This window comes from Sporobolomyces koalae, assembly GCF_050403365.1.
Source record: "Sporobolomyces koalae JCM15063 DNA, S_koalae_JCM15063T_v1_ctg23, whole genome shotgun sequence".
Taxonomy (NCBI): Eukaryota; Fungi; Basidiomycota; class Microbotryomycetes; order Sporidiobolales; family Sporidiobolaceae; genus Sporobolomyces; species Sporobolomyces koalae.
This window is the reverse complement of record NW_027481748.1, coordinates 216,703-239,789: the sequence shown is the minus strand read 5'-3', so window position 1 is coordinate 239,789 and position 23,087 is coordinate 216,703. Positions and strand designations below refer to the sequence as shown.

Below are 23,087 nucleotides of genomic sequence, written 5' to 3'. Positions count from 1 at the left end.
TGATCAGGACGTGCTCAGGAAAACAGAACGAAAAGAAGAAACGAGGGAAACAAACGAGATCCTGGACCGACATGGCTGCAAAATACAGGTCTTGACCGTCCTAGAGATATGAAAGCAGAGAATGAGCAAGGTCAAGGCATAGCGGGGCCGCCACACAGCGAGTGTGTGGGAGACAAATCGGAAATCTCACGTAAAGGTTTGTGCCACAACTGCCGGTTCCACCTTTTCCTGCAGCATAGAACGTCACTGTTCCCAGATAAATTATACGTCATCCCTAAGTACTCGATTTGCTGAAAAAGCAGTACGAACCGTCGCCGATCCAAATCTTGCCTTGCTTGTCTTGCGCGAGTTTGTTGTTTGGTTCCTTCTGTAGTTTCGTCATGTCTGCGTTCGCAAGTTCGTCTCCTACGTATCCCGCTGACCCAGTCGCCACTGCATACGAGGCAGTATCGACAAACGTGCCGGCGAGTGTGACCTGGTCGTATCCGGATGGCGCGTTGTTCTTGCCTTTCGCAACGGAGTCTGTCGAGGTCGGAGTCAAAGACGAGGCAGACGCATTCGCTCCTTCTGAGTCTTCGGGCTCAGATTTCGTTCGAGATTCGCTTGGTCCGGCGAGAGACGAAGATGTTGTGTGCGCTGCAGCGTCAGGTGCTCGAGCAAAGGACGCAGCTCGGTCGTTCTCGGCCGACGGTTCAGGCAGGTTGGAGTCTGTGACGTTCGACTCGCTTGTCGCGAAACGGGTGTGGTACACGAACATCGCTGCGCCGAACAGCAGAACGACAACAATCCCAGCGCAGACTTGGGGTTGTCAAGATCAGCTCTCTTTCCTCTTTCCGCTCAAGATGCAAGTCTCGCTCACGATAGATCACTAGGTTGTTGTACCGTGGTCGAGGGGTTGTTCCACGTTCTGCTTCCTCGTCCGGATCGGTTCCTGATTCACTCTCACTCGCGGTCGATGATTCTGCGCTACTGCTACTCTCGTCGGAACGTTGTCGCTCATGTCGAGACTGTGGTAGCGAGCAGGTGATGCCCAGGAATCTGTCAGCGTGTATGATGGAGGAGATCTGATTCTAGCGTACCCTCTTGCCTGGCTCAAACGCGGTCCGCGCCAGCGGTCTGCTCTCGGGGTTCGTGCTGTACTTGCCAGTCCGTTGGGACCACGGCGCGCGAGCTCGCGCTTCGTAGTCGCTTCTTGTCATTGGCAGAGATGCAACCATCCAGAGCAGAGCGGTAGCCGAGCACGAGAGGTAGGTGCAGCACTAGTCCGCGGAATTGAGGGGCAGTCCGGCTTGATTGTGCGACACGTCCTGAAAGGACAGAGCCCAGTCTAAGCGAGACCGCAGCCCTGATAGAGGCTGTCAGAGAAGCAGCGACAGCCCATGCCAACCCAGAAGCAAGACCGGGTGAAAAGATAGCGTGAGATGAACGAATTCGGGGAATTGGCGAATTCGGCAGCGCGTAATCAACCACCATCCAGACCACCTCAACGCCGAGGTTCTTCGCGTGTAAATTTCGAGCCCACCCTCTGGAGCAGTCCGACCACCAACCGCATCATCCGCGGCGGCAGGTGGGCCGTCGTACACGAGTCTCGAATCGCGCACCACCCGTTGGCACGCGTCGCACATCGTCCGTTCGCCGCTGTCTGCGCACGCTAGACAGTCGTAGACCGACTGAAATCTCCCGACATGCGCGCCAAAGCTCTCGAGATCCGCTGGCACGAGACCAAGTCAGTCTTGTCGACCTGCGCGCTTCTCATCGCCTGGTTGTCCCCCTGCTGACCGCTTGTACCGTGTCTTGGCTAGTCCGATCTTCTCAGCCGATTTCCATCACCTCCCGCCGCTCAAACACAAGAAACCGACTCACCCGTATGCGAAACTGTCGAACGAGACTCGCACCGACGCCGACATCGAACGTGACCGCCTCGACCGCGAGAAGCAATGGAGATTGGCTACTTGTGGAGGCGACAACAACGTCAGAGTAAGCGCCGAACCTTTGCTTGGTCACGTGCTTCTTGCAATTGACGCTTTTACCTGTACAAACAGTTGTGGCTCGTCACGCCTCGACCACCGCCCACTGTCGCACCGCTCGCATTGCCAAGCACGATCACTACGAGCGGCAAGTCGTCGAAACCGTCTGCTTCCGCTTCGAAACCGTTCACGCCAAACGAAGCGCCTGATCCCAAAGTCGAGTACCTCGCAACGTTAAGCCAACACACGGGGGTCGTCAATTGTGTCAGATTCTGTCCTCAAGGCGAATGCCTCGCTTCGGCAGGAGATGGTACGCTTTCGTTCTTCTTCTCCCTCCACAGCTCTTCCCAAGCGCCTGACTTTCGTCTCACGCAACAGACGGCAACATTCTGCTCTGGGTGCCAGGCGAAGGCTCGAAGAAAATCGGAGAGACAGACGAAGACCGTGCGTACGAGCGGGAGAGTTGGAGAGTCAAATCGATGATCAGGTACAGTACTTGCTCTGTTCCCTTTTACAGCTATCTCGCCTCCTGACGTGTCGCGCATATCTCAACAGGAGTCTGTCGGGGAAGGAGATCTACGACCTCGCTTGGTCCCCTTCTGGCCAACAGATCCTTGCAGGAAGTGTCGATCACACGGCGACCATTTATGATGTCGCTTCCGGTGAGGAAGAGGCATCCGAATCTCGACTCGTGCAGAACAGGAAGCTGATGTTCGTTGCATTGCAGGGCAAGCGTTGCATAGGATTGCAGAGCACACAAACTATGTCCAAGGTGTCGCCTGGGATCCAAAGAACCAATTCATCGCGACTCAGTCGAGTGACAGGTGAGTCACCTTCGTGCATCAAACGTTGCCTTGTTTCCACTCATCTCTGTTCTTCCCAGGTCAATGCACGTCTACTCGATTGCCGCAACAAACAACAATTCGGCGCTGTCTGTTCATGCCGTCGGCAAAAATTCGCGAATGGAGCTCAAGCGCCGTGCATCTGCGAGCTCTCATGCCTCGGCAGGACCGAGACCGAGCTCGAAGCCAAGAGGTCGACCTTCGGAGAGGGACGCAAGAGCCGGAGACGACGTGTTCCTACCGCCTCCGCGCGTCCCAAACCGCGCCCGCTCGACTTCGAGGGCTTCCGATTCAGATCGCTCGGAAACTTCCTCGACATCAACCGCAACGAGACTGCCCGAAACCGAGACAGCGATGGAACCTCCCGCTTCGATCCCGAGTCATTCTGGATCTTCAGGTCGACCTGGACACTCTCGACGCTCGTCGAGTTCGACCGTCACATCACACTCCCCTGCCCTCAATCCCGTCTCTTCAAGACCACTCCGTTCTCCATCCCCAGCACCGCTGCCAGCCGTCATGCTCGACACGACTTCAACCCCGACAAACTCGAACGCGACGAGTTCATCGGCGCTCGAAACGATCAAGCTGTATTCGGATGCCAATTCAACCCCGTTCTTTCGACGCTTGAGTTGGAGTACGGACGGAAGTTTGTTGCTGACACCGGCGGGCATGTTCGAAGATCCATTCTGTCTCCCCGTCGCTGCTGCTGCCGCGGGTCCGACAAACTCGTCCACTTTGACTTCTTCCTCCGCGAACAAGAAGGGCAAGAGAAAGGAAGACAACGTCACGGCAGCAGCACCCGCCCCTGCAGGTCCTGGAGAATCGAAACCTACCGTCTACATCTACACGCGGTCGAACGTGTCGAAACCTCCGGTCGCGAACTTGATGGGACACCGCACGACTTCGATTGCGATTAGGTTCTGTCCGATCCTGTGGCAACTCCGCAACAACATGACATCGACTTCGACGATCGGATCAGCAGCAGGCACAGGAGAAGATGGAGACGAACCGCAGAAGATTGATTTGACCGACGAAGGCATCGATGTACCCTTACCTGGATCTTCAACGACGGCGACCACCACGGTCGAGAAGGATGGACGACCTTCGAAGAGTTTGTTCGATTTGCCGTACAGGATGGTGTACGCCGTCGCAACCCTCGATTCGGTATACTTGTACGACACGCAACAGGAAGGGCCGATCTGCATGTTTGGCAATCTACACTATGCACCCTTCACTGATCTAACCTGGTTCGTTTCGTTTCTTTGCCTGTTCGCTCGAAGAACGTTTCTTTTTTCGACGCCCAGTACTGACAGATCTTTGTCCTTGGTGTACAATAGGGCACCAGATGGACAGACTCTGATCTTGTCGTCTCAGGATGGGTATTGTTCAATCGTTGCGTTCTCCCCTGGAGAATTGGGCGTACCCTACACCGGTGACGCACTCGAACCGAATTCCGATGTACCGCTTGCAAGCGCTCCAGTTTTGACCGCTGGAGAACGGAAACTAGAAGACATGTTTGCTCATCCGAAATCGAGCGATTCAACCACTCCGAACCCAACATCCTCTTCGACGACGGTCTCGATGGAGTCTCAACCGCAACCAACCGTCTCGACGACACCAGCGGGTCCCGGTCTCGATGTGACCGTTCCAGAGAAACGACCAGCTTCGCCAACAACAGCTACAGGAGGAACGCTACAAGATCCTCACCAGCCTCTCGTCAAAAAGAAAAAGAAGGTCGCGTTGACCCATGTCGGACCTCTCGGTAGCAATACCGGGGGAGGAGGAAGCACTGCCGGTCCGAAAGAGTAGTTCTGCTTTGATAAGCTTGATACGCAAGGAAATCGCTTTTCTCGTCCTCTCAATCATGCGAAAGAATCCGAAAGGAAGAGAGATCTGCGAGGCATTCTTTGCGAGTAGAAACAATTTGGACAGCGAAGATAGAGAGAGAGTAGAAGAACGACGAAAGCTAGATCTACAGAACCAGGAGCGCGGTTGGCCAGGTCGAGAGCAATTTTCCTACGAGAATGCATCAACAAGGGCGTCGAGGGAATGTTCGAGTGACGATTGGAGGTGGTAAAGCCGAATGAGGAGAGAGAGAGTGAGAGAGAAGAGAGAGCTTCTTCATGCAACATGCCGAGACTTTGAAAAGAGAGAAATATGAAAGGATATCACAAGCCGGAAGAGCGGCGGGGGTACAGTGCGGAGTCTAGAGTGCGGCTTCAGAAGAGTACATCGGGTACGAAGGTCTTCTTCGCACGGGAACGTTCACAGTGTCGTCGGTATGTGCAGGAGGTTGGGAAGGGCCGAACGAATGCGATCCAAAGTCGAATCCTGAGCGTGATGCTGATTCTTCGTTTGGAGTGTTCGAGTCGTTGGGCGTGTTGGCAGTTGAGGACTGTCGCTCGATGGCTTGCGGAGCGAGCGCCTTCAGGATGGTGGCTTCGAGAACGGCGGATCGGACAGGCTTGTTACGCGAGATGCAACATGTCAGTGACACTGGCAATGGGTAGGCGATACTCTCAAATTTTGGCTCACCTTTGACAGGTACCCGTCGGCACCACTCGCGAGGAACTTTTCCTGGTCGCCTTTGAGGGCCGACGCGGTAAGGGCGATGATCTTGAGGCTTGAAACGTTGGGATTTGACGACTGTCGCATCTTGACCGTCGTCTCGAGACCGTCGATGCCGTCCATCTACCAGAGTGCAAAACGAGGCGATGAGTCTCGATCGCTCGAGAAGTCGAGCAGAGGAGACTGAGATCTCACCTGGTGATCCATCAGCACAAGATCGTATCGCTTGTCTGCAACCATGTCGAGCGCATCCCAGCCGTTTCCAGCACAGTCGACATGGAATCCCACTGAAGAGGAAGCTTCTGCGTCAGTACCATCTACAGAGAGCTGCTTTTTTGTCTTCAGACTCACTCTTCGAGAGTAATCGCGCGATGATTGAACGGTTGAGCTCATTGTCATCGACGACGAGGATCCAAGTGTTGTCCTTGATGACTTCGGAGACGTCTTGCACGGCTTTTGGCACGGCCGAAGACGCTTGACTGAGACAAGCCTCGGAAGCTTTCTGCAGTCTGAGCTCGACCGTCATTTTCGTACCAACGCCATAGTCCGAAGTGAGCGAGATGCTGCCTCCCATGAGCTCGATGAGATTCTTCGAGATACTGAGCCCAAGTCCCGTGCCACCGAATTGTCGAGATGTCGAGACATCGGCTTGGTGGAAAGGCTTGAACAAGCTTGAGATGGCTTCTCGCTTGATGCCGACTCCTGTGTCTTGCACTTCCCACCGTACCTTGATCGAGCTTTCATCCTCGGCGAGAATCTTGACTCGGAGCGTAATCGCACCCTTCTTGGTGAACTTGACCGCGTTCGAGAGCAAGTTTGTCAGAACTTGACGTAGTCGCGGCATGTCTCCGAGCACCTCGGTCGAGAACTTGTCAATCTCTTCGACGAACTGAAGACCCTTCTTGCTCGCGGCAGTCGAGAACAGACGAGCATCGGACGAAAGATCGTTCAGGTTGAATGGCCGGTTTTCGAGATCGAGTTTGCCCGCTTCCACCTTGCCCATGTCCTGCAAGCACAAACGACCGATCAGTGTCTGCTCATGCTGTTCGTCGCGAGATCCGAACGATGAAAAGCTCACAAGGACTTGACCAATCATCTCGAGTAGGACATCACCTGATCGGAGGATCTGAGCTGCGAGGCTTTTTTGAGATTCGCTGAGCGGTTCAGCAAGCAGCAGCTCGCTCAACCCGAGCATGTGCGCTATCGGGGTTCGCTGTTCGAGGTTTCTCGCAATGGTCAGTGACGATTGTCGACTCGAGGGCAGCAAGAGACGATCTTACGAGTTCATGCGATGTCAAAGCCAGGAATTCCGACTTTAGTCGGGACGCTTCTGTCGCGGCAGTCTCGGAAGCCTGCAGCTTCGCTCGCTCCTCGTACGACTGCTTTAAGCGAGTCTGAGTCGTGACAAGGTCCGTAATGTCGTGCGCGACGACGATGCAACCAGTGACGAGTGGTGTTTCGTCATCGGGTCGAGCTTCGAGCAGAGGTGTCAATAGGCATCGGAAGCACAATCCATTCTTCGACGTCATCCAGGTGAGTGTGCGATTCGTCTGCAATTCAAGTCAGATCAGTAACGCTCGAGTCAAAGGAGCAAACAGTAGCCTCACTGTTTCGCCGTCAATGACGCGACGGTAGACCTCGAGGAACTCTTCAGTCGGTTTGATCGCACTGATGTGTAGACCTTCGGGTTCGCGGTCAAGTCCCGCATCGGCGATGAGCGCGGCTTTCTGCGCTCCTTGCAGGTACGTAATGATCCCTTCCCGATCGAGAGCGAGTAGCAAACAGCTCGCGCCCGTGACAACAGCAGCGTTCTGTTGCAGCGTCCGCTCGAGCTGTTCTCGCATCTGCAAGACGACAAAGAGGGTGCAACGGGTGAGCCGGATTAACGCTGAACGATCGCGAGTGAACAGCAAGCGCACCTTGTAGAGTTCGTCAAAGTCGGTGCAGGTACCGAACCAGCCCTGAATTTTGCCATCGGCGTCTCGGAACGGAAGCGCTCGACCGAGCATCCACCTCCACGTACCATCGTACCGTCGACACCGGTATTCGACCGAGTAAGGCTCTCCCGTCTCGAGGGACCGACTCCACGCCTTCATCGCCGCCGGCATGTCGTCTGAGATCCGCAAAAGGAGTCAGGCTCGGTCGAAGCGATAGAGGGAAGGACAGGAAGGCAACTCACCTTCGTGGAATGGCGATTGCCATCCAAGGCCGAGCGATTGCTCGGGTTCAAGACCGGTGTACTCGTACCACAGCTTGTTGAAATACGAATGCGATCCTCGCGGCGTCGTCGTCCACACCATCTGTGGCATGTTGTCGAGAATCTTTAGAAAATTCACGCGTAGTCAGTACAGACAACCCCAGAAAGTGTGAGAGGAAAAGCTCGCCTGTTTGAAATAGGTTTCTCCCGAGCCTTTCTTGCTCTTCTTGAGCGACAGCACCGGTGCATCTCGAATTCCGAGTCTCCGTTGATCGTCCGTAATGTCACGCAAGAGCAAGACTCCTCCAAGGTGCTGCTTCGTGCCTTGTTTCGAAGGCGCAAACAAAGGCGCGGCGGTCACTTCAATGATCCTCCTTCTCACTCGTTTCTTGCTGCGGTACTGCATAGAAGGAACGTTTGACGTGACGAACGAGTTGGCCTTGATCTCGGATTTCTCTGCAGCACTCTTGGAATCGGCCGCAGCTTCCCACACCTCGACTTCGATCCCGACAATCATGCCGTTCGTCGCTCGATCGTACTCGTCTTCCTCTTCCGGATCCATGATGGGGGCTTGTTCACCTCTTCGAGCACACATCTCGAGTAGAGGTTCGAACGGGTCGATCACCCGTTGCGAGAACGATTGGTCAAACACCTTGTACGGTTTGCGACCTTGAGCTCCAACTCCTCCTGCTGCGATGAACGCTGGGATCTGTGTCGAAGACGAAGTGCGACTCGAACCTGAAGCGGAACCCGACCCGTTCGAGTGTCCGCCGGGTGATCTGAATCCTCCCAAATTCGCCGTAGGTGCTGCTGCTGACGAAGAAGAGGATGGCGAAGTGCGACTACTCGATCCTGGAACTCCTGGACCTGAAGGTGTCACTTTTTCACCTCGTAACGCGATCTTGCGTTTCTCGGTTCCGACAAGACTCCTCGCGAGGATTCCAGCGACCGTCGTTCGGAACCGGTTACTCTCGACCGGTTTCCCAATCCGGAGTCCCGTTCCAGCCGTGCCTTTACCCTTCTCGACATCGGTAGCTTCTCCCGCTGCGATGATCGCAGAATACATGAGGTCCTTCGCTTCGAACGGGTTTTGTCGTTCGACCGCTGCTGGGGAAGCGACTCCAGAGAAGAATGGACCCGAAGTCGAAGAGTTGACCGATCCGGAAGCTCCCGAAACTGAAGACCACGGTTCGTCCTCGAGTGACCAATGTCCAAAGTTCCACCACGTTTCTGGCAAATCGTCTGCCATGGGTGAATTCGGAGTCGCGGGGTCGACCGCTGGAACTCCCATGAGCAATTCTCGAGCGAGCGCGTTGACATACCCACTCGCGACTTCGGGGTCGGCGATGATGACTCCAGTTTTCGGGAGGTTCGCGAGCGTCGAGAATTGCAAGAGTGAAGTCGGGTCGGGTTTCGGATCGGGTGATTTGGGAGGAACCGGTGGCAAGGCGGTAGGTCGAGGAGAGCCGAGTGGGAACGATGCTGCAGTCTCGTTCGAAGACATGGAAGCGTTCGAAGAGTCAGACAATGTCGTGCGCGAGAACGAGAGAGGGTGAGGTCGAGCGATTCGGGTGGTCCGCTGTGGAGATGTCGACATGGGTGGTGAAGACCCGGACGTCGGAGTCGCGAGAGACGGGCTCGAGGGAGGTAGAGTCGTTGTTGTCGGGATCGTGAGCGGGCTCGTCGAGTGAGCAGCAGAGGCGACAGGAGCAGATTTCGACCTCGTCTCACCCGCAGGAGTCGATTGCGTGAGTTGGATCCCTGCAGAAGACACCGAGATCCCCATTCCTTGCATCGGTCCAGACGTGAGTGGTGAAGGTCCACCAGGTCGGAGCGCTGCTGCAGCCGTTGGAGAAAGTTTCGCCTTGGTTCCTCCTGGAGACGAGTCTCGACTGTTGCCTTGCGTGCTCGAGCCTCCTAGCAACGAAGTAGCGGCGGTCGAAGCTGAGTGAGACGAGCGGTCAAACGAGGACGCACTGTGATCGGTACTCGACGTACTCGAGCTCATGCCAGGGTCGGTCCCGCCCGAATTCGGCTGAGTCGAGTCGGTCGGACTCAGCTGTCTGTTCTCGGCTGCAAACGCAGATGGCGTGAGGCGCAAGTGCGCGTTTGAGACGGGTGGCGCTGCCGGAGGATCGTGATGATCTTGTGCGCGGATCGAGTAGTCGTGCCTACGATCCTGCAATTCCGAGTCGACCGGATGGGGAGAAGACGGTTGCGGCGAGTCGGTCGAGGACTGCTGCTGCTGTTGTTGTTGATGATGCTCGTCCTCCTCGATCGTCGATCCAAACGGTTGCGCATACTCCCAACTCCCTCCACCCGTACTCGGAGTCGTAGCCGTAGCCGTACGTCCCGAACTCGATCCGCTACGTTGCTGGTTCATGCCCCAACTGTTTTGGAACAAATTGCCAGTCGTGTACGCAGATCCGAGAGTCGGGGTTCGATCCGAGTAGTACGAATCTTTGCGACGCATGGGCGCTTCAGGATGTCCAGATGAATCGAGTCCGTTCGTCAAAGTCGATGAAGAGGAAGCCGAGACGAGCTTGGGTAGGACTGAAGGGTCAATGTCGGGTGCGGCAAGGTGTGGGTTCGGCAACGACGCGACCGAAACTTCCTGCCTCACGTGTGGGACTCGATCGAGAACGTCTTGAGTCTTGATCGGTCCTCGAGCCGACAACGAAGGAACGAGTTCGGGTCGATCCTGCCATGGTCGCAACAGTGTGACTTCGTACCAATCGTGACGGTCGTTGGTCGGGGTCGCTGGAGCCGATTGCGAACCTTGTGGCAACGTCGAAGAAGTTGTCGTCGTATCGACCCAATCGGGGAACAGGGAAGGGGGAGGTGGGGGAGGTTCGGAAGGATCCGAATCGAGCGCTTCGAACCTGCGGACAAACACTTCGGCGGCCCACACCCGCCCTTCCTTGAGCAACAAGGCTCGTTCCCCTTGTCCCCACGTCCCCTGTCGTTCGCGCGTCTCGCACAGGTCGGCCAACCTGACAATCTCGCGTCGAACCTGTTCCTCTTCGGTCGATTCCCCTTGCGGGTCTGCCGCGGCGAAGAAGAAAGTCGCACATCCGGACGGCAGGTTCAACGAGACGGCTGCATTGTCATCGTTTTCTCGTGGGTCGGGTGCCGGTTTCGAAGAGTCGGCGGCGGCACGCGACGACGACGGACTGGACTCGAGTCCAAACACCCTCCTCGCACTGCGGTTCATCTCCCTGATGGTCAACTGTTCATCGACGACTAGGACCGGTACGGCCTGTTCTCGAAAGAGTTTCGACCGGTTCGATTCGACGAGTCTCGGTCGAGGTTTCGGTCTCATTGGAACTCCTATGAACGTCGACGAGGTGGGAGAAGGTGCGAGTTGTTTCTGGGCGAGCGTTGGAGACGACTGCGTGCGGAGGTAGGTTGGGGCGACTGCGGTAATGGGTCGAGGCATGGTCGAAGCGAATGCACGTCGAGACCCTCTCTGCGGCTCCTCGTCCATTGGGAGGGGCACGGGTGTCTCTAACTCGCCGGAAACTATCTGGGTCGACGATTGAAGATCAGTGTCAGTGTTTGCTCAAAGATAAGAAAAACGCCGCCGTGTTGGCTCGGGCTTTGAATGCATCAGAGAGACGCACCAACCAGAAAAAACTCGAATCGGTCAGAGCCTAGCGAGACGAGTCGGGTCGGCACAGTCAAGAGACCGGCACTAGGCGGAAAGATTGAAACGGCTCAGGTGGAGCTCGAATTTGAAAGGATGACTTTCGGGGGGGAAAGCACCCTGCGCGTGGGCAACACTGAACAGTAAGAGCACCGGGGGTCAGCTCGAAGATCCTGTCTCGTCGGAGTTCCTGACCAAGTGTTCCCAACCGTTGTAGCCCACGAGGACGGCGAGAGAGAGGGGAGGTTGGTGGGTCCGATCAATGCGAGATCCGTCTCGACTTGGGCCTCTCACCACGGCGCAACTTGGACAGCGTGATGCTCAATCGTCGAGTATTCCCTTGTCGTATGGTTGCGTCTTCGTGTCCCAAGTTGTGCAAAGGTGGAGTCGGCGAACCCGAATCTCGCGCTAACCGATTCTCCCTCCACTCTTGACAAATCCCACCCCCCCAAGTCTTCTTCCGCGGGAACAACGATGAATCCCGTGGGTGTACTCACAATGCGAGTGTGTGCTCCGAAACGGCGAGAGAGAGAGGACGGGCAAGCGAATGCTCCGTAGCCGAGTTGGTGAGACGGTAACGGGATCGTCGATCTGAGGTTGCCTATGCTCCGTATCGTTTTCTCCTTTGCTTTCGCGCGCTTTGCCCCTCTCGTGTACCTTGGTCGTATCTACTTGCTGGTCAAGAGCGTGGGCGAGTACGTCTTGTTGACGCGGTGAAGGAGGGGTCCGAATCGCTGCGCAGATCAAAGTCCGGGTTTTTCGAGTTGATGGGATCAAAATGCGATCTAATATCTTTGACCACCCCCAGGAAATTTGATAATCACTCTAGAAGCTGGTAATACCTTTGACGCGTGCAAGTTACAGTCCATAATACGAGGTGTTTTGTTTCAGAAAAAAGGCTAGACCCCATGACGTACTTGTCCGAAACACGTGCTTCGTTCATACCCCATCTCGAACCTTCTCAACCCTTCTTCTATCTAATTTCTCATGACGAGTCCGAGAAAAACTTGCCCTTGGCTTCTCAAACTCGAGATTAAACGACGACCCCTGTTCAAGGTGTCTCGTCAACGTTGACCACTTGACGAAGTTTGCCAATTTCGATCGTCAACAAGTTGCGGTCGTCGTGTTCTCGTTGTTCTTGTTGTTGTTGTCGTCGCCAAGCCCTTCTCGCAGTACGAGAACCGGTCGAGAACAATTCGTATCCAGGCATGTACCTTGAGACAAGTCTTGATTGTCAGTTTCAAAGGTCAAGAGAGAGAGAAACGCGAGGGGAATGAAAAGAAAAAAAGGTTACCGAGAGATGAAAGTTTTGACTTGTTCGTCAGTCATGCCGATACCACCGTTTTTGGCTTTCATCGAATGTTCTTGCTGTAAACTCGCTTCAGTAATCTAGCAAGAGACGAAAGAGAGAGAGGGAGGATGTTTATACCTCGAGTCTCCATTCCCACACGTATCCCAACTGTTCAGGTTTCAGTTCGACCCACGCATCGACTAGGTTCCACAACTCGCAGTACGGTTCAAGGTCTCGATTCAACCGTTCCAAAACCTCGTGCGAGTACTGTTCCAGAAACAGTTCTTCTTGTGGTCGAATCCCTAACGCTTGTCGACGTTGATCAGAATGTTCGAGGTTCAAGATTGCATCGAGTTCCGAACTTGGCGAAATCGGTTGGAATCCGTTCATCCAGCCTTCAAACAAGACGAGGTCGACTTTGCCTTTGATCGTTCGAAACTGTTCTTTGGGGACTCGATCTCCTTGTCCTTGGAACAGACTCTTGTCGAACCTTGGCAAGTCGACTCGAGTGTTGTTGTTTGATTCTTTCAAAGCTCGTAGCACGTTGATTCCAAGTTCGAGGTCATGAGTTCCAGCTTGACCTCTACCCGACAACAACGAGTTGTTGGGGTTCGATTCCGCGAGACGAACGAGTTGATCATGAGGCAAGTACAAATCGTCCAACGACAAGTTGGCGATCTTGAGGTGTTCGAGTTTCGGACTGTGTTCGAGTAGAGACGCGAGGTAGGATTTGCCAGAACCTTGAGGTCCTTGAATCGCAACAACCAGGGCTTGATCGTGCTTGTCAGACGCTAGGTGTCGTTCGTACTGCTTGAGAATGTAACCGGTGGTCAATTCGAGCGTCGTTCGAAGGGTCATGGTAGATGTCGGTTCGAATCGGGTCCAAGTGGGGGGTCGAGAGAGTACGAGGCGTCGAGGTATGCGAGGTCGAAGCGATCGAGCCGTCAAGAGCATGCACTAGCACACTTTTATCCCGAACGCAACAGAGAAAGAGAGATTGTGTGTATCGCTGGAGCCGCAAGACGCTGTCTGGTGGACGAGCAACTTCCGGTAGAATTGCGATTACAATTAACCTTTTGTAATCCGGAAAACATGCGAATACGATTACTGTAATTGCCGGCCAAGTTTCTCGCAACGTTTACATCTCGCCGCTATCCACACCCCGAGAGAGAGACCACATGGCCCCCTCTCCTCCGAAACCGTGGGAACGAGCTCAAGCACCTCAGGCCGCCGCGTCTTCGATGCTCGCGACGAGTGGGTCAACGCAACCCGCTTCGGCTTCGGCTCCGGCTACTTCGACCAGCTCGACTCCGGCACTCCCTGATCGACCTACCACCATGACTACATGTACGTCGTCTACCTCTTGCTCGTGGATACGTTCCGCACTCGGCCCCGAGTCGAGGAGAGCTGATTGTGTTGCACCGTGCAGCTTCGAGTACGACGGTACCCACTGCTGGCTACGGCGCGACCACTTCTGCTGTACGTGTCTTCGCTTGGTCTTTCGAACAAGAGACCACGTAAAACTGACCCCCGCAACGATTCATAGTTGTCACCGTACTCGGCGACGGCTTCCCCGTACGCTTCTTCGTACAACCGCTACGGCGCAGGTGGGTACGGTGGTATCGGCTCGTACGGGGGTATGGGATCGTACGGTGGATACGGTACCGGATACGGAGGTGGGTACGGTGGATACGGTTCCATGATGGGCGGAGGGTACGGCGGCATGGGTGCTTACGGTGCAGGGTACGGTGGTATGGGGGGCATGGCAGGGATCGGTGGATACCCGATGCCCGGTTCTCCCGAAGAACTTTCACTCTCGCAACGAATGGAACATGGGACGGCTCAGACGTTCCAGATGCTTCAAGCGATCGTTGGAGCGTTTGGAGGGTTCGCTCAGATGCTCGAGAGCACGTTCATGGCGACTCATTCAAGTTTCTTTGCCATGATTGGCGTCGCTGAACAATTTGGTCATTTGCGCAACTACCTCGGTCAAGTCTTGAGCATTTTCGCCCTCGTTCGATGGATCAAAACCATGCTGTATCGACTCACCGGTCGAACCCCGCCGCCATCCGGATCTTCAGCTTCAAGCATCTCGTCCGCCGAGTTCAAAGCGTTCGAAACGGGAACGACTGGATCCAACTCTAGTTCGAAACCGAAACTCGCCAAGAAACCTCTCTTCGTGTTCCTCTTGACCGTGATCGGGTTGCCTTGGCTCATGAATCGACTCGTACGACTCATCACTGAACGACAAGCTGCCGAAGCCGCTCGGATCGCAAATCTACCTCCTGGCTCGGCTCTACAGCCTCAGTTTGATCAGTTTGGTCGACCGATCCCGACTCCTCAACCGACTACTGCTCTCGATCCTTCACAACTTGTGTTCATGCGTGCGCTGCATTCGTACACTCCTCCTCCTGAATCGAAAGACAAGGAACTCGAGTTTGAGAAAGACGACATCATCGCCATCTTGTCGACAAAAGAGGAACGAGAATCGATGGGATGGTGGATGGGAAGGAAACGAGATGGCACGGTAGGGTGGGTACCTGGAACTTGGTTGGCAGAGATTCCTGGGATCTCCTCTACCTCGAACAAAAAGTCGGTCGATTAACGGTTTGAGGGTTCAGTCATGACTATTTGTTATTCTTGTATTCAGTGTTGCTTTCAACGTTAGCCGTCGAGAGAGAGAGAGAGAGACGAGCTGATTCCGGTACGACATGCGAGTTTAGATAAGATTTCTGCTCATCTCGTCAACAGAGGCTTTGCAATCGAAAACGAGCATCGAAAGAAGAAAACAAAGAAGAGAGTCATGAGAGACCGTGCAAAGACGAAATGATGTGTTCTGGTTCTTAGAGCTGCTCCCGCTGGAGGAAAAAAAAACCCTGTCTTTGCATTCGGATCATCGTTTCCTACCTCCTTCTCTGACCGCTGCCAACCTCATGGCCGCTCCTGGTGGCAAAACCATACCTTTCCTGCCTCCTCCACCTCCTCCCGCGAGGTTCGCACTGGCAGAAGCACTCGACAACATGGCCGAATTCGGGTTCTGACTCAACCCGTTCCTCGCTTGAATCTCTTCAGGTGTGAACCCTGGTACCCGAATGTTGTACGAACGTTCTAACAGTGCGCGTTCACAAGTTAGAGAGTGGATTTTTGGAAAAAAGGGGATAGGGAGGGGAAGAGCGAACCTAGGTGGAGAGCGAGATCTTTAACTTCTAATCGATCCGATTTGCGATGTTTTGCCAATTGGCAACCAAATCTCGTGACGCTGTCGATAAAGTCGTCTGCAATCTCGAGCAAGAGCTGTGATCACCGCACAACCAAACGCAAAAGAGAGAGAGAGATCAGTCTCTAGAAACTCGGCGGTAAAGGACCAAAAAGACAACAACTGACATCTTCGACTTCATCCGAGAGGCGTTCTTTCGAATCGACCGTTTCAACGAGGTCTCGAATCTTGCGTTTTGCAACCGTTCGGCCTTTCGAATCATCAGGTCTCGAGTCTCTCCCGGGCAACCCTTCTTTGCCTTCCAACATCATCGTAGTCGTCGAAGCAGAAGCCGCTCCCGAAGATCCAGTCGAGTTTGCGAGCGCGAGCTGCGAGTTTGTGGTCGAGTTTGATCCGATCATGGAAGGATGTCGAAGGATCGCCGGAGTCGACACGCTCGGACTGTTGGCCAATCCACTACTGATTGTCGGTCTCGAACTCGGAAACCCTTCGATTGGGACTTGGTTCGATACGCCTAGTTGGGAAGGGATTGGCATCTGTCCTGGCATCGAGAAACTCGTGTTGCCTCCTGTTGAAGGTTGAGATCCCGAAGTACCGGCAGCAGCTGCTCCAGCTTGTTGTTGTTGTTGCTGTTGTTGTGCAGCAAGTTGTTGCTGTTGGTTCTGTTGTTGCTGCCACGCCAACATCCCTTGGTTCGCCGCTTCCGTCTGTTGTTTCTTGGTCAATTTTTTGCCATTCGCCGTTGCCTGTTGAATCGCGAGTTGAGCCGCCTGTTGCGCTGCCTGTTGTGCCGTCGTGACCAGGGCCGAATTCGTAGGATCTGCAGAAGTTCCTCCCAAGTTTGAAGTCGATGGGTTCGATCTCAGAGGTTGACTCGAGATCCCCTGTTGTTGTGTTGATGATGATTGACCGGATGGAGGGAACCCAGTTCCGGATTGTTGTAGTTGCGCCTGTTGCGCTTGCGCTTGTTGTTGAGCCTGGGCTTGCAACTCTCGTGCTTTACGTTCCATCGCGACTCTTTGCGCTTCTTGCAAACTCGCGAGGTTCATATTCTGTCCCTGTCCCTGTGCGACTTGTTGCTGTTGTTGCTGAGCCTGTTGCTGTTGCTGCTGCTGCTGCTGCTGTTGTTGTTGTTGTTGTTGTTGTTGAGCGGCCAACAACATTTTGACAACTTTGGACAAGTTCGCCCTCGCATTGTCCAGTTCAGTTTGCATCTTGGATCGTTGTTCGTCGTTGATATCGGGTCGGTTCAACAACGCTTCAATGTGGTGTACGCGTTGTCTCAACTGTTGTACCGCTTGCGTCGCCGATTGCTGTTCGTTGACCGAGTTGGTCGCACCCGTTCCTGCGACCCCTGTGGTGCCCGGCACGGTCGGTACAGGTGCTCCAGACGCGATCGCGTTGGAGCCATTTGCAGCCGCGAGAGGAGCTTGAGCGTTCTGTTGTGTTTGTTGATTCGCTGGCGCAAGTGGGAAAGCAGACGTTGCATTGACTTGTTGTTGCTGTTGTTGAGCTATTTCGAGAACAAAGAAATCGATTCTCAGCGCAAACACTCGATAGAGGAAAAGCAAAAAAGAAAGATGGGTATCAAGAACTCACCTTGGGCATTGTTGCGTGATCCGACTGCGGCTTTCAGCTGAGCCATTTGTTCTTGACTGAGTCTGCCGTTCTGAGCGAGGAGCATGACTTGGGCGAGGAACGGGGATTGTTTAGGACCTTGGTTCGGTGGGAACAGGACATTCTGAAGGTGTTGCCTCGCCGCATTCGGGTTGTTTGCGAGTTGAGGGGGATACAGGTGATTCAGGACGGCATCGAGGTTCCCTTGCGCCTGCTGCTGTGGGACAGAAGGAGCGCCGGGCTGGGCGAGAGGTTGAGGTTGTGGTGCGGGCTGGGCGGGTTGGATGTTGATCCCATTGCGAACCATCCACTCGGTGATCATGGCCGGGGTGAACTCCTGGCCAGTCTGTGCGCGAGTCTGGCGAATGTGGTCTTGCAGCGCGGCGAGTTGTTGCGGGTTAAGCTGGGCGATCGGGGACGCAGCGGCAGGAGGGCCGCCATTCGGGTTCGAGAGCGACGACGGTGGACGCTGCTGGTTGCGAGGCGGCATCGTTCAAAGAGGTCGAGATCGGCGCGTGAACAGGCGAAAGAGGGAGACAGATGAGATCAGCCCAAACACGCGTTCTGGTCAATCACTCCTTTTGGTCAACACGATGAGCTGGAGTCGAATCGGAATCGTCTTGCTGGATCAGGGCCGAAGGACAATCGAGAGGGTCACGATGAGCGAGACGAGCGGCGCGCAAGTTCGCGCCAACATCTTCGTCATCTCCTTCTCTCGCGTCCCAAGTTCCGTACCTGTGTAACCTTGCATACGTCGATTACGATGACGACAGAGATCGAGTGCCGAGCATGCCTAAAAACTCGTAGGTTTCCTCCTCCCTCTCGGACCGCGTTCTTTCTTCGACTAACTCGCTTGCATGCGATTCAGCCGAGACGGCACCAGTCGATTCCAAGTTCCTCGTGTGTGCTAGGTGTCAAACCCTGACGGGTGGACAACGCAAGACGTATTACTGCTCAAAGTGCGATCTAAAACTATCTCTTTCTCATTTCCTTGGACCTCTTTTCCCTCAATCGTGCTGAACTGTTGAACCTGCTCGTCTTCCAGATCGTGTCAGACTCTCGATTGGTCTCTACACAAGCCGACAATTTGCGGTCAACCTCTTCCTCCTGTGGTCGCTCCTGCCGATCCTTCTCGGGTTCTTCCTGCAGCAGGTCGCGAGCTCGAATCGATCGATACAAGCTTGTTGTCCCCACATCTCTTGTTTCAAATCGCAACTCTCAAAACCCTCGCATCTCAACTTCCTCCTCCTCCTCCAGCATCAACTTCTGTGTCACGCACGAGTCATCGAGACGAGTTGCATCCGATCCCTTCGTACTTGTTCTTCCCAACCTCGCCCCTCTCTTCTTCTTCCACCTCGTCCTCGAGTTCAAACACTTCTGAATCGACCCTGCCGATCCCGATTCACCTTTCGACTCCATCTCATAAATTGTTCCAAGCACTCTTCCTCGCTTCTCTCCCTCAACCTCCATCTTCCTCCTCTAGCTCGATTCGATCTTCGAGTGAACCAAACCTGCTTTCAATCACGTTGATGTACTCGTTGTTGGTGACGAGGGTCGAAGCGTTACGAGGTCAAGACGGTGAATCTCGACTAGTTCAACAACTCGAACAAGAGTACTTTCCCAACTCGAATGGGAACGTGATTCGAACCGAGATTGACAAGGATGTCGAACCGAGTGAGGAACAGTTGAAGGATGCGATTGGAGGTGAACACAATGTCGAGTTGTTGCTTGAATGGCAAATGGAAGAGGCGGAACGGATTCGAGCACAAACTACAATCTGATTTTTCCTCACTCAAAAGAAATACAACATGAAAAGTTCTTTGCAAGATATATGAGTGTCTCGCAAACTCGAGAAACCAAGACCCGCCTCGAAACTTGTGTACATGGGAGAGAAACAAGATGGAGAACTAGGAAGAAATCTCTTGGTATCCATCTTCCCGAGCTGCACCTGATGCGACGATCCGCAATCTCTGTGTGATTCGTACAAACACGATCGTCGAGATGGCAACAATCAACAATCCAAACGCCGTCACGCTCTCGACAAATGCGCTCCCTGATGATTCGTGAATAGCTCTCTTCAGTAAAACCCTTTGCACGACACGAGGCGATTCGAAAGAGAGAGAGAAGCGTACCTAATCGTTTGTGACCCCACGGGATCGAGAACATCTTCTCGTGGTGGTACTCCCACAGGATGATGATCCACGCGATGGCCAACGTCGTCAGTTCGAGCGCAAACAACCCTACGACGAGTTTCCACCCGCTCCTCAGTTTCTCGGTACGGTACCCTTTCCCGACCGTCGCGGTTCCGACGAGGGTCAACGAGACCGACAGGATCGAAGTGATTGAGAAAATGAGGCTCAATTGATGGGCGTAACTGTTTCCAACGCCTCACATTCAGCTTTTCCTGTTTTTTCTTCTCTTCTCGTAAAGGGGAATCTCACCCTGCGAGTAACCATCGATCACAGAACGCCGCTCCTTCCTTGCCCTGACAATCGATCGAACGTTGAGGGAACTTGCGACACTCGACTTTGTGCGTCAACCCAGATCGTCGACGTTGAGGGGCATCGAGGGTGTAAGTGGTCGTCGTGCACGTTTCAAACAACCCGTACTGGTTCGACATGGACAAGTTGATGGGCGAGTCGTCGAGGGTTCCCAGGTTCAAGTCATGGTGCGACGAGAAAGGTCTCGTGATGATCCTGTTGCCTGCCTCTGCGTCAGTGGATCTTCCAATCCGAATGCGGGACTGAGAGGTAGGGAGAGCGAACCAGTTTGGATGCACTAGTGAAGCGATCGACAGTCCGAGCGACGAGATTGCGATCGCCAACGAGAACAGGTACAATACGAGTAGCCCTTTCATTGGTGATCGGTGCTGGTATCGATAGGCAACCAAATAGCTATAGGTGTGTGCGGTCAGAGGAGGGGAACCTTGGGAAAGCGAATCTTTCCCCACCCAAGACTCACGTCATCCGACACGCTATCAATCTTGCAACCACCTCGATACGCATATTGTACCGGTTTCTCACACAGTCCACATGATTGGATCGTCAAGTGCTCAAGAGGCACGCTGGCTCCCGAGAATCGCAACGTCGAAGGATTATCTTGCTCCGGGTTTCCAGTTGTGCTCAAAGGAGGTTGTTTGCGCAATAATCGCACAATAATTGTAGCGAGAGACAGAAGCTACTCCTTCTTCTCCTCGTCTCCTTGACCATCGACCTGCATCGAGTCGCCGTTGACTTGACTCTCCTTCTTCTCGTCCTCCTTGTTTCCCTCGTGGTCCTGATCCGACTCTTGCTTCTTGTCGTCCTCGGCCTCTTGTTGTTGTTGGGCCTTTTGTGCCTCGGTTCGCTTGTCGAGTTTGTCCTGCCAGTCGCGATCGACTCCAACGAGGACCGAGTGTTGTCCACCCGTTTCGGCTTTGATCACCCTCACGTTGCTCAACGCCGTGTTCCAGATCCTGGTCGGAGTTTCAACTTCTTCTTCGTTCCCCTGTCCGAGTTGACTGCTCGGTCCGACTCCCCAACTGTACACGTACCCTCTCGCACTGACGGCGAAATTGTGACGGGTACCACTAGCGATCGAGACGATCGAGACGGGTTCAATTTCCGTGTCTTCATCGAAATCGTCCGCTTTGAACGAAGGGTCGTTCGTTTTCGGTTCCTTTGGGAATTCGAGTCGAGTCAGGTTCTCGACATAGTCGTTCGGCAACGGCACCGCTTTCGCCGCATGTTCCTTTGCTTCAAACTCGGCTTGTTCCTTGGTCAACAGTTCCCCATCTTCGTCTCGTGCCGTGACGTTGCCTTCCTTGTCGAATCGCTGTTCGAGTTCGATTTGTTCTCGAGCTTGACGTTGTTTGCGCGCTTCGTCTTTGCGCAGTTCGTTCTGTTTCATCTCTTCGTGAGAGTCGGGTACTCCGACTTCATGACCATCGGTCCTTCCTACGGCCCACACTTGTCCGTTCGAGAGGAGGAACAAACTGTGATGAGCACCCGCAGCAATCTGAACCACTCGAGCTCCATCGTGTTGGGCAGGGTCGAGGGCTCGAACGAGGGTAGGAGTTTCAATCACTTCTTGGTACCCTCCATCTTCGTCGGCAACTCCGGTTTGGTGAAACGAGTTGGAACCCCATGCGTACACTTGTCCCGCTTCGGTCACTGCGAACGAGTGGTACGAACCCGTACCGACGAGGACAATGTTTTTGAGTGCCAATCGTTCCGGAGTCAATCCGTGCGTCTTGTGACGTTGAACAATCTTGCGTCCGAGTTGATTCTGTTCTCCGTTACCACACGCAAACACGTACCCGGTTGAAGTCAACGCGAGGAAGTGATCGTCTCCACAGGCGATTTGAACGACCGAGTGTTTGTCGAGGTTCTTGAGCGTCGTCGGGTTGATCTGAGTTTTCGAACTGTCGGAAGATCCATCGAATCCGAGCAACCCTTCTGCAGACTACAACCGAGACGAAATAGCGAACTCAGCTTTTTGTACGAGAGAGAGCTGAGAGATGCGGTTGTGTGTGTGTGTGTTTCTTACTCGGAAGGAACCCCAGGCTTTGACTTGACCTTGTTCACTGACTGCCAAACTGACGGAATCTCCTGCCGCGACTCGAACCGCTTTGAACTCGTGTTCGTTCGGACCGGTCAACCCTTCAACCTCGAACGGGTTCGCTTCGAGTTCTTCCGAATCGATCCCAGGTTTCGAAGTCGATCGACCGAGTGCGGCATTGTCGTTGATACTATATTGACTTGCGAATCGTTGAACTTTGCGTAATCTTTGCAAAGAGAGAGAGAGAGACGAACCCCCAAGACCAAACTTTGCCATCAGCATCGATCGCCAACGTGTGCATACCACCACAGACGAGGTCTCCGACTCCACGGTTCCAACCTGGTTCAGCTTGATCAATCTTGTCCTGTACGATCGCGTGTCGACGAGGACGTTTGATTTCGTCGAGCGTGTCGGTTCCCAACCCATGTTGACCCATGTCTCCGGTACCAAACACAAACACGGTCCTCGGCGCATCTCGAGGTTCGGGGATCGGTTCAACTTGTACTTGATCGAATTGAGAGTGTAGTGGGATCGGAGTGAACAAACTCGGGATCGGGTTCAACCCTTGTTTGAACAGTCTCTGAGGTTTCGGTTTGATCACTCGTGCAGGTTTCTCCTTTTTCGTGATAGGTTCCTTCTTGGTAGGTTTCGAAAGAGTTTTACGTTTCTTGCCGACTTGAGTCTCTTCGTCGTCACTCGATAGTTCGTCTTCACTCGATTCCGGTTCAGTCAATTCGTCCGAATCTTGTTCGTCACGTTCGACGACTTTGCTGGTCCTGCCTCGTTTCGCAACGGGTTTCTTTACAGGTTTGGTCGTCGACTTGGGGGTTGACTTGGTCTTGGATGGAGTAGGAGGAGGAGGGAGGACCGTGATCGACTTGCGAGACGATCGACGAGGTTCCGATGCTGCTTCGGAAGCGGTAGAAGCTCGGCCGCCTGCAACGGGCGAGTTTCGTGCCGGTGATTCGGAGAAAGAAGAATACGCGCGTAGTGATGAACAACAATCAAGAGTTTGAGTCGGGCAATGGGAAGAAAACCGCGCGCTGAAAGGGTTACGTACGGCGAGGAGGCATGTCTGTAGAGCTGTTGCGGAGAGGCGAGTTGCGTCCGAATGCAACAGAAGAAGCGAGAACGAGATCGCGCGCGCGCCCCGAGAAACAATAGGAGTGGAATACTGATTCTCAATTCCGAATACAAGCTAGA

General features: G+C 54.1%; 9 protein-coding genes across 9 annotated transcripts; 3 read left to right on the top strand and 6 right to left on the bottom strand.

The window, feature by feature from the left end:
- Window positions 1–274: 274 nt before the first annotated feature.
- Window positions 275–757, bottom strand: JCM15063_002131 (uncharacterized protein; the record flags this gene model as incomplete). The annotated part of the gene is made up of 1 exon (XM_076679519.1): window positions 275–757. One exon carries the CDS (start codon window positions 755–757, stop codon window positions 275–277), a length of 483 nt encoding a protein of 160 aa, XP_076533427.1.
- Window positions 758–1,685: 928 nt separating this feature from the next.
- Window positions 1,686–4,618, top strand: CAC2 (Cac2p; the record flags this gene model as incomplete). Its single annotated transcript, XM_076679518.1, has 8 exons — window positions 1,686–1,726; window positions 1,803–1,977; window positions 2,043–2,277; window positions 2,346–2,454; window positions 2,523–2,629; window positions 2,695–2,791; window positions 2,851–4,056; window positions 4,147–4,618. 8 exons carry the CDS (start codon window positions 1,686–1,688, stop codon window positions 4,616–4,618), a joined length of 2,442 nt encoding a protein of 813 aa, XP_076533426.1.
- A 397-nt stretch (window positions 4,619–5,015) lies between these two features.
- On the bottom strand, window positions 5,016–11,013 carry JCM15063_002129 (uncharacterized protein; the record flags this gene model as incomplete). The annotated part of the gene is made up of 11 exons (XM_076679517.1): window positions 5,016–5,273; window positions 5,345–5,500; window positions 5,573–5,664; window positions 5,729–6,383; window positions 6,456–6,590; window positions 6,658–6,927; window positions 6,985–7,221; window positions 7,297–7,490; window positions 7,557–7,698; window positions 7,762–9,491; window positions 9,573–11,013. The coding sequence occupies 11 exons, from the start codon at window positions 11,011–11,013 to the stop codon at window positions 5,016–5,018; spliced, it is 5,310 nt and encodes a 1,769-aa protein (XP_076533425.1).
- Window positions 11,014–12,271: 1,258 nt separating this feature from the next.
- On the bottom strand, window positions 12,272–13,369 carry TDA10 (putative ATP-dependent kinase; the record flags this gene model as incomplete). Its single annotated transcript, XM_076679516.1, has 3 exons — window positions 12,272–12,434; window positions 12,515–12,588; window positions 12,650–13,369. The coding sequence occupies 3 exons, from the start codon at window positions 13,367–13,369 to the stop codon at window positions 12,272–12,274; spliced, it is 957 nt and encodes a 318-aa protein (XP_076533424.1).
- Window positions 13,370–13,689: 320 nt separating this feature from the next.
- Window positions 13,690–15,116, top strand: PEX13 (peroxin PEX13; the record flags this gene model as incomplete). Its single annotated transcript, XM_076679515.1, has 3 exons — window positions 13,690–13,858; window positions 13,941–13,990; window positions 14,058–15,116. The coding sequence occupies 3 exons, from the start codon at window positions 13,690–13,692 to the stop codon at window positions 15,114–15,116; spliced, it is 1,278 nt and encodes a 425-aa protein (XP_076533423.1).
- Window positions 15,117–15,404: 288 nt separating this feature from the next.
- Window positions 15,405–17,835, bottom strand: JCM15063_002126 (transcription initiation factor TFIID subunit 12; the record flags this gene model as incomplete). The annotated part of the gene is made up of 4 exons (XM_076679514.1): window positions 15,405–15,619; window positions 15,691–15,805; window positions 15,896–17,241; window positions 17,328–17,835. The coding sequence occupies 4 exons, from the start codon at window positions 17,833–17,835 to the stop codon at window positions 15,405–15,407; spliced, it is 2,184 nt and encodes a 727-aa protein (XP_076533422.1).
- A 273-nt stretch (window positions 17,836–18,108) lies between these two features.
- On the top strand, window positions 18,109–19,126 carry JCM15063_002125 (zinc finger MYND domain-containing protein; the record flags this gene model as incomplete). Its single annotated transcript, XM_076679513.1, has 3 exons — window positions 18,109–18,148; window positions 18,214–18,304; window positions 18,391–19,126. The coding sequence occupies 3 exons, from the start codon at window positions 18,109–18,111 to the stop codon at window positions 19,124–19,126; spliced, it is 867 nt and encodes a 288-aa protein (XP_076533421.1).
- Window positions 19,127–19,252: 126 nt separating this feature from the next.
- Window positions 19,253–20,202, bottom strand: JCM15063_002124 (uncharacterized protein; the record flags this gene model as incomplete). The annotated part of the gene is made up of 3 exons (XM_076679512.1): window positions 19,253–19,398; window positions 19,478–19,719; window positions 19,787–20,202. The coding sequence occupies 3 exons, from the start codon at window positions 20,200–20,202 to the stop codon at window positions 19,253–19,255; spliced, it is 804 nt and encodes a 267-aa protein (XP_076533420.1).
- Window positions 20,203–20,522: 320 nt separating this feature from the next.
- Window positions 20,523–22,957, bottom strand: JCM15063_002123 (RCC1 domain-containing protein; the record flags this gene model as incomplete). The annotated part of the gene is made up of 4 exons (XM_076679511.1): window positions 20,523–21,788; window positions 21,873–22,074; window positions 22,139–22,820; window positions 22,945–22,957. The coding sequence occupies 4 exons, from the start codon at window positions 22,955–22,957 to the stop codon at window positions 20,523–20,525; spliced, it is 2,163 nt and encodes a 720-aa protein (XP_076533419.1).
- Between the last annotated feature and the right edge of the window lie 130 nt (window positions 22,958–23,087).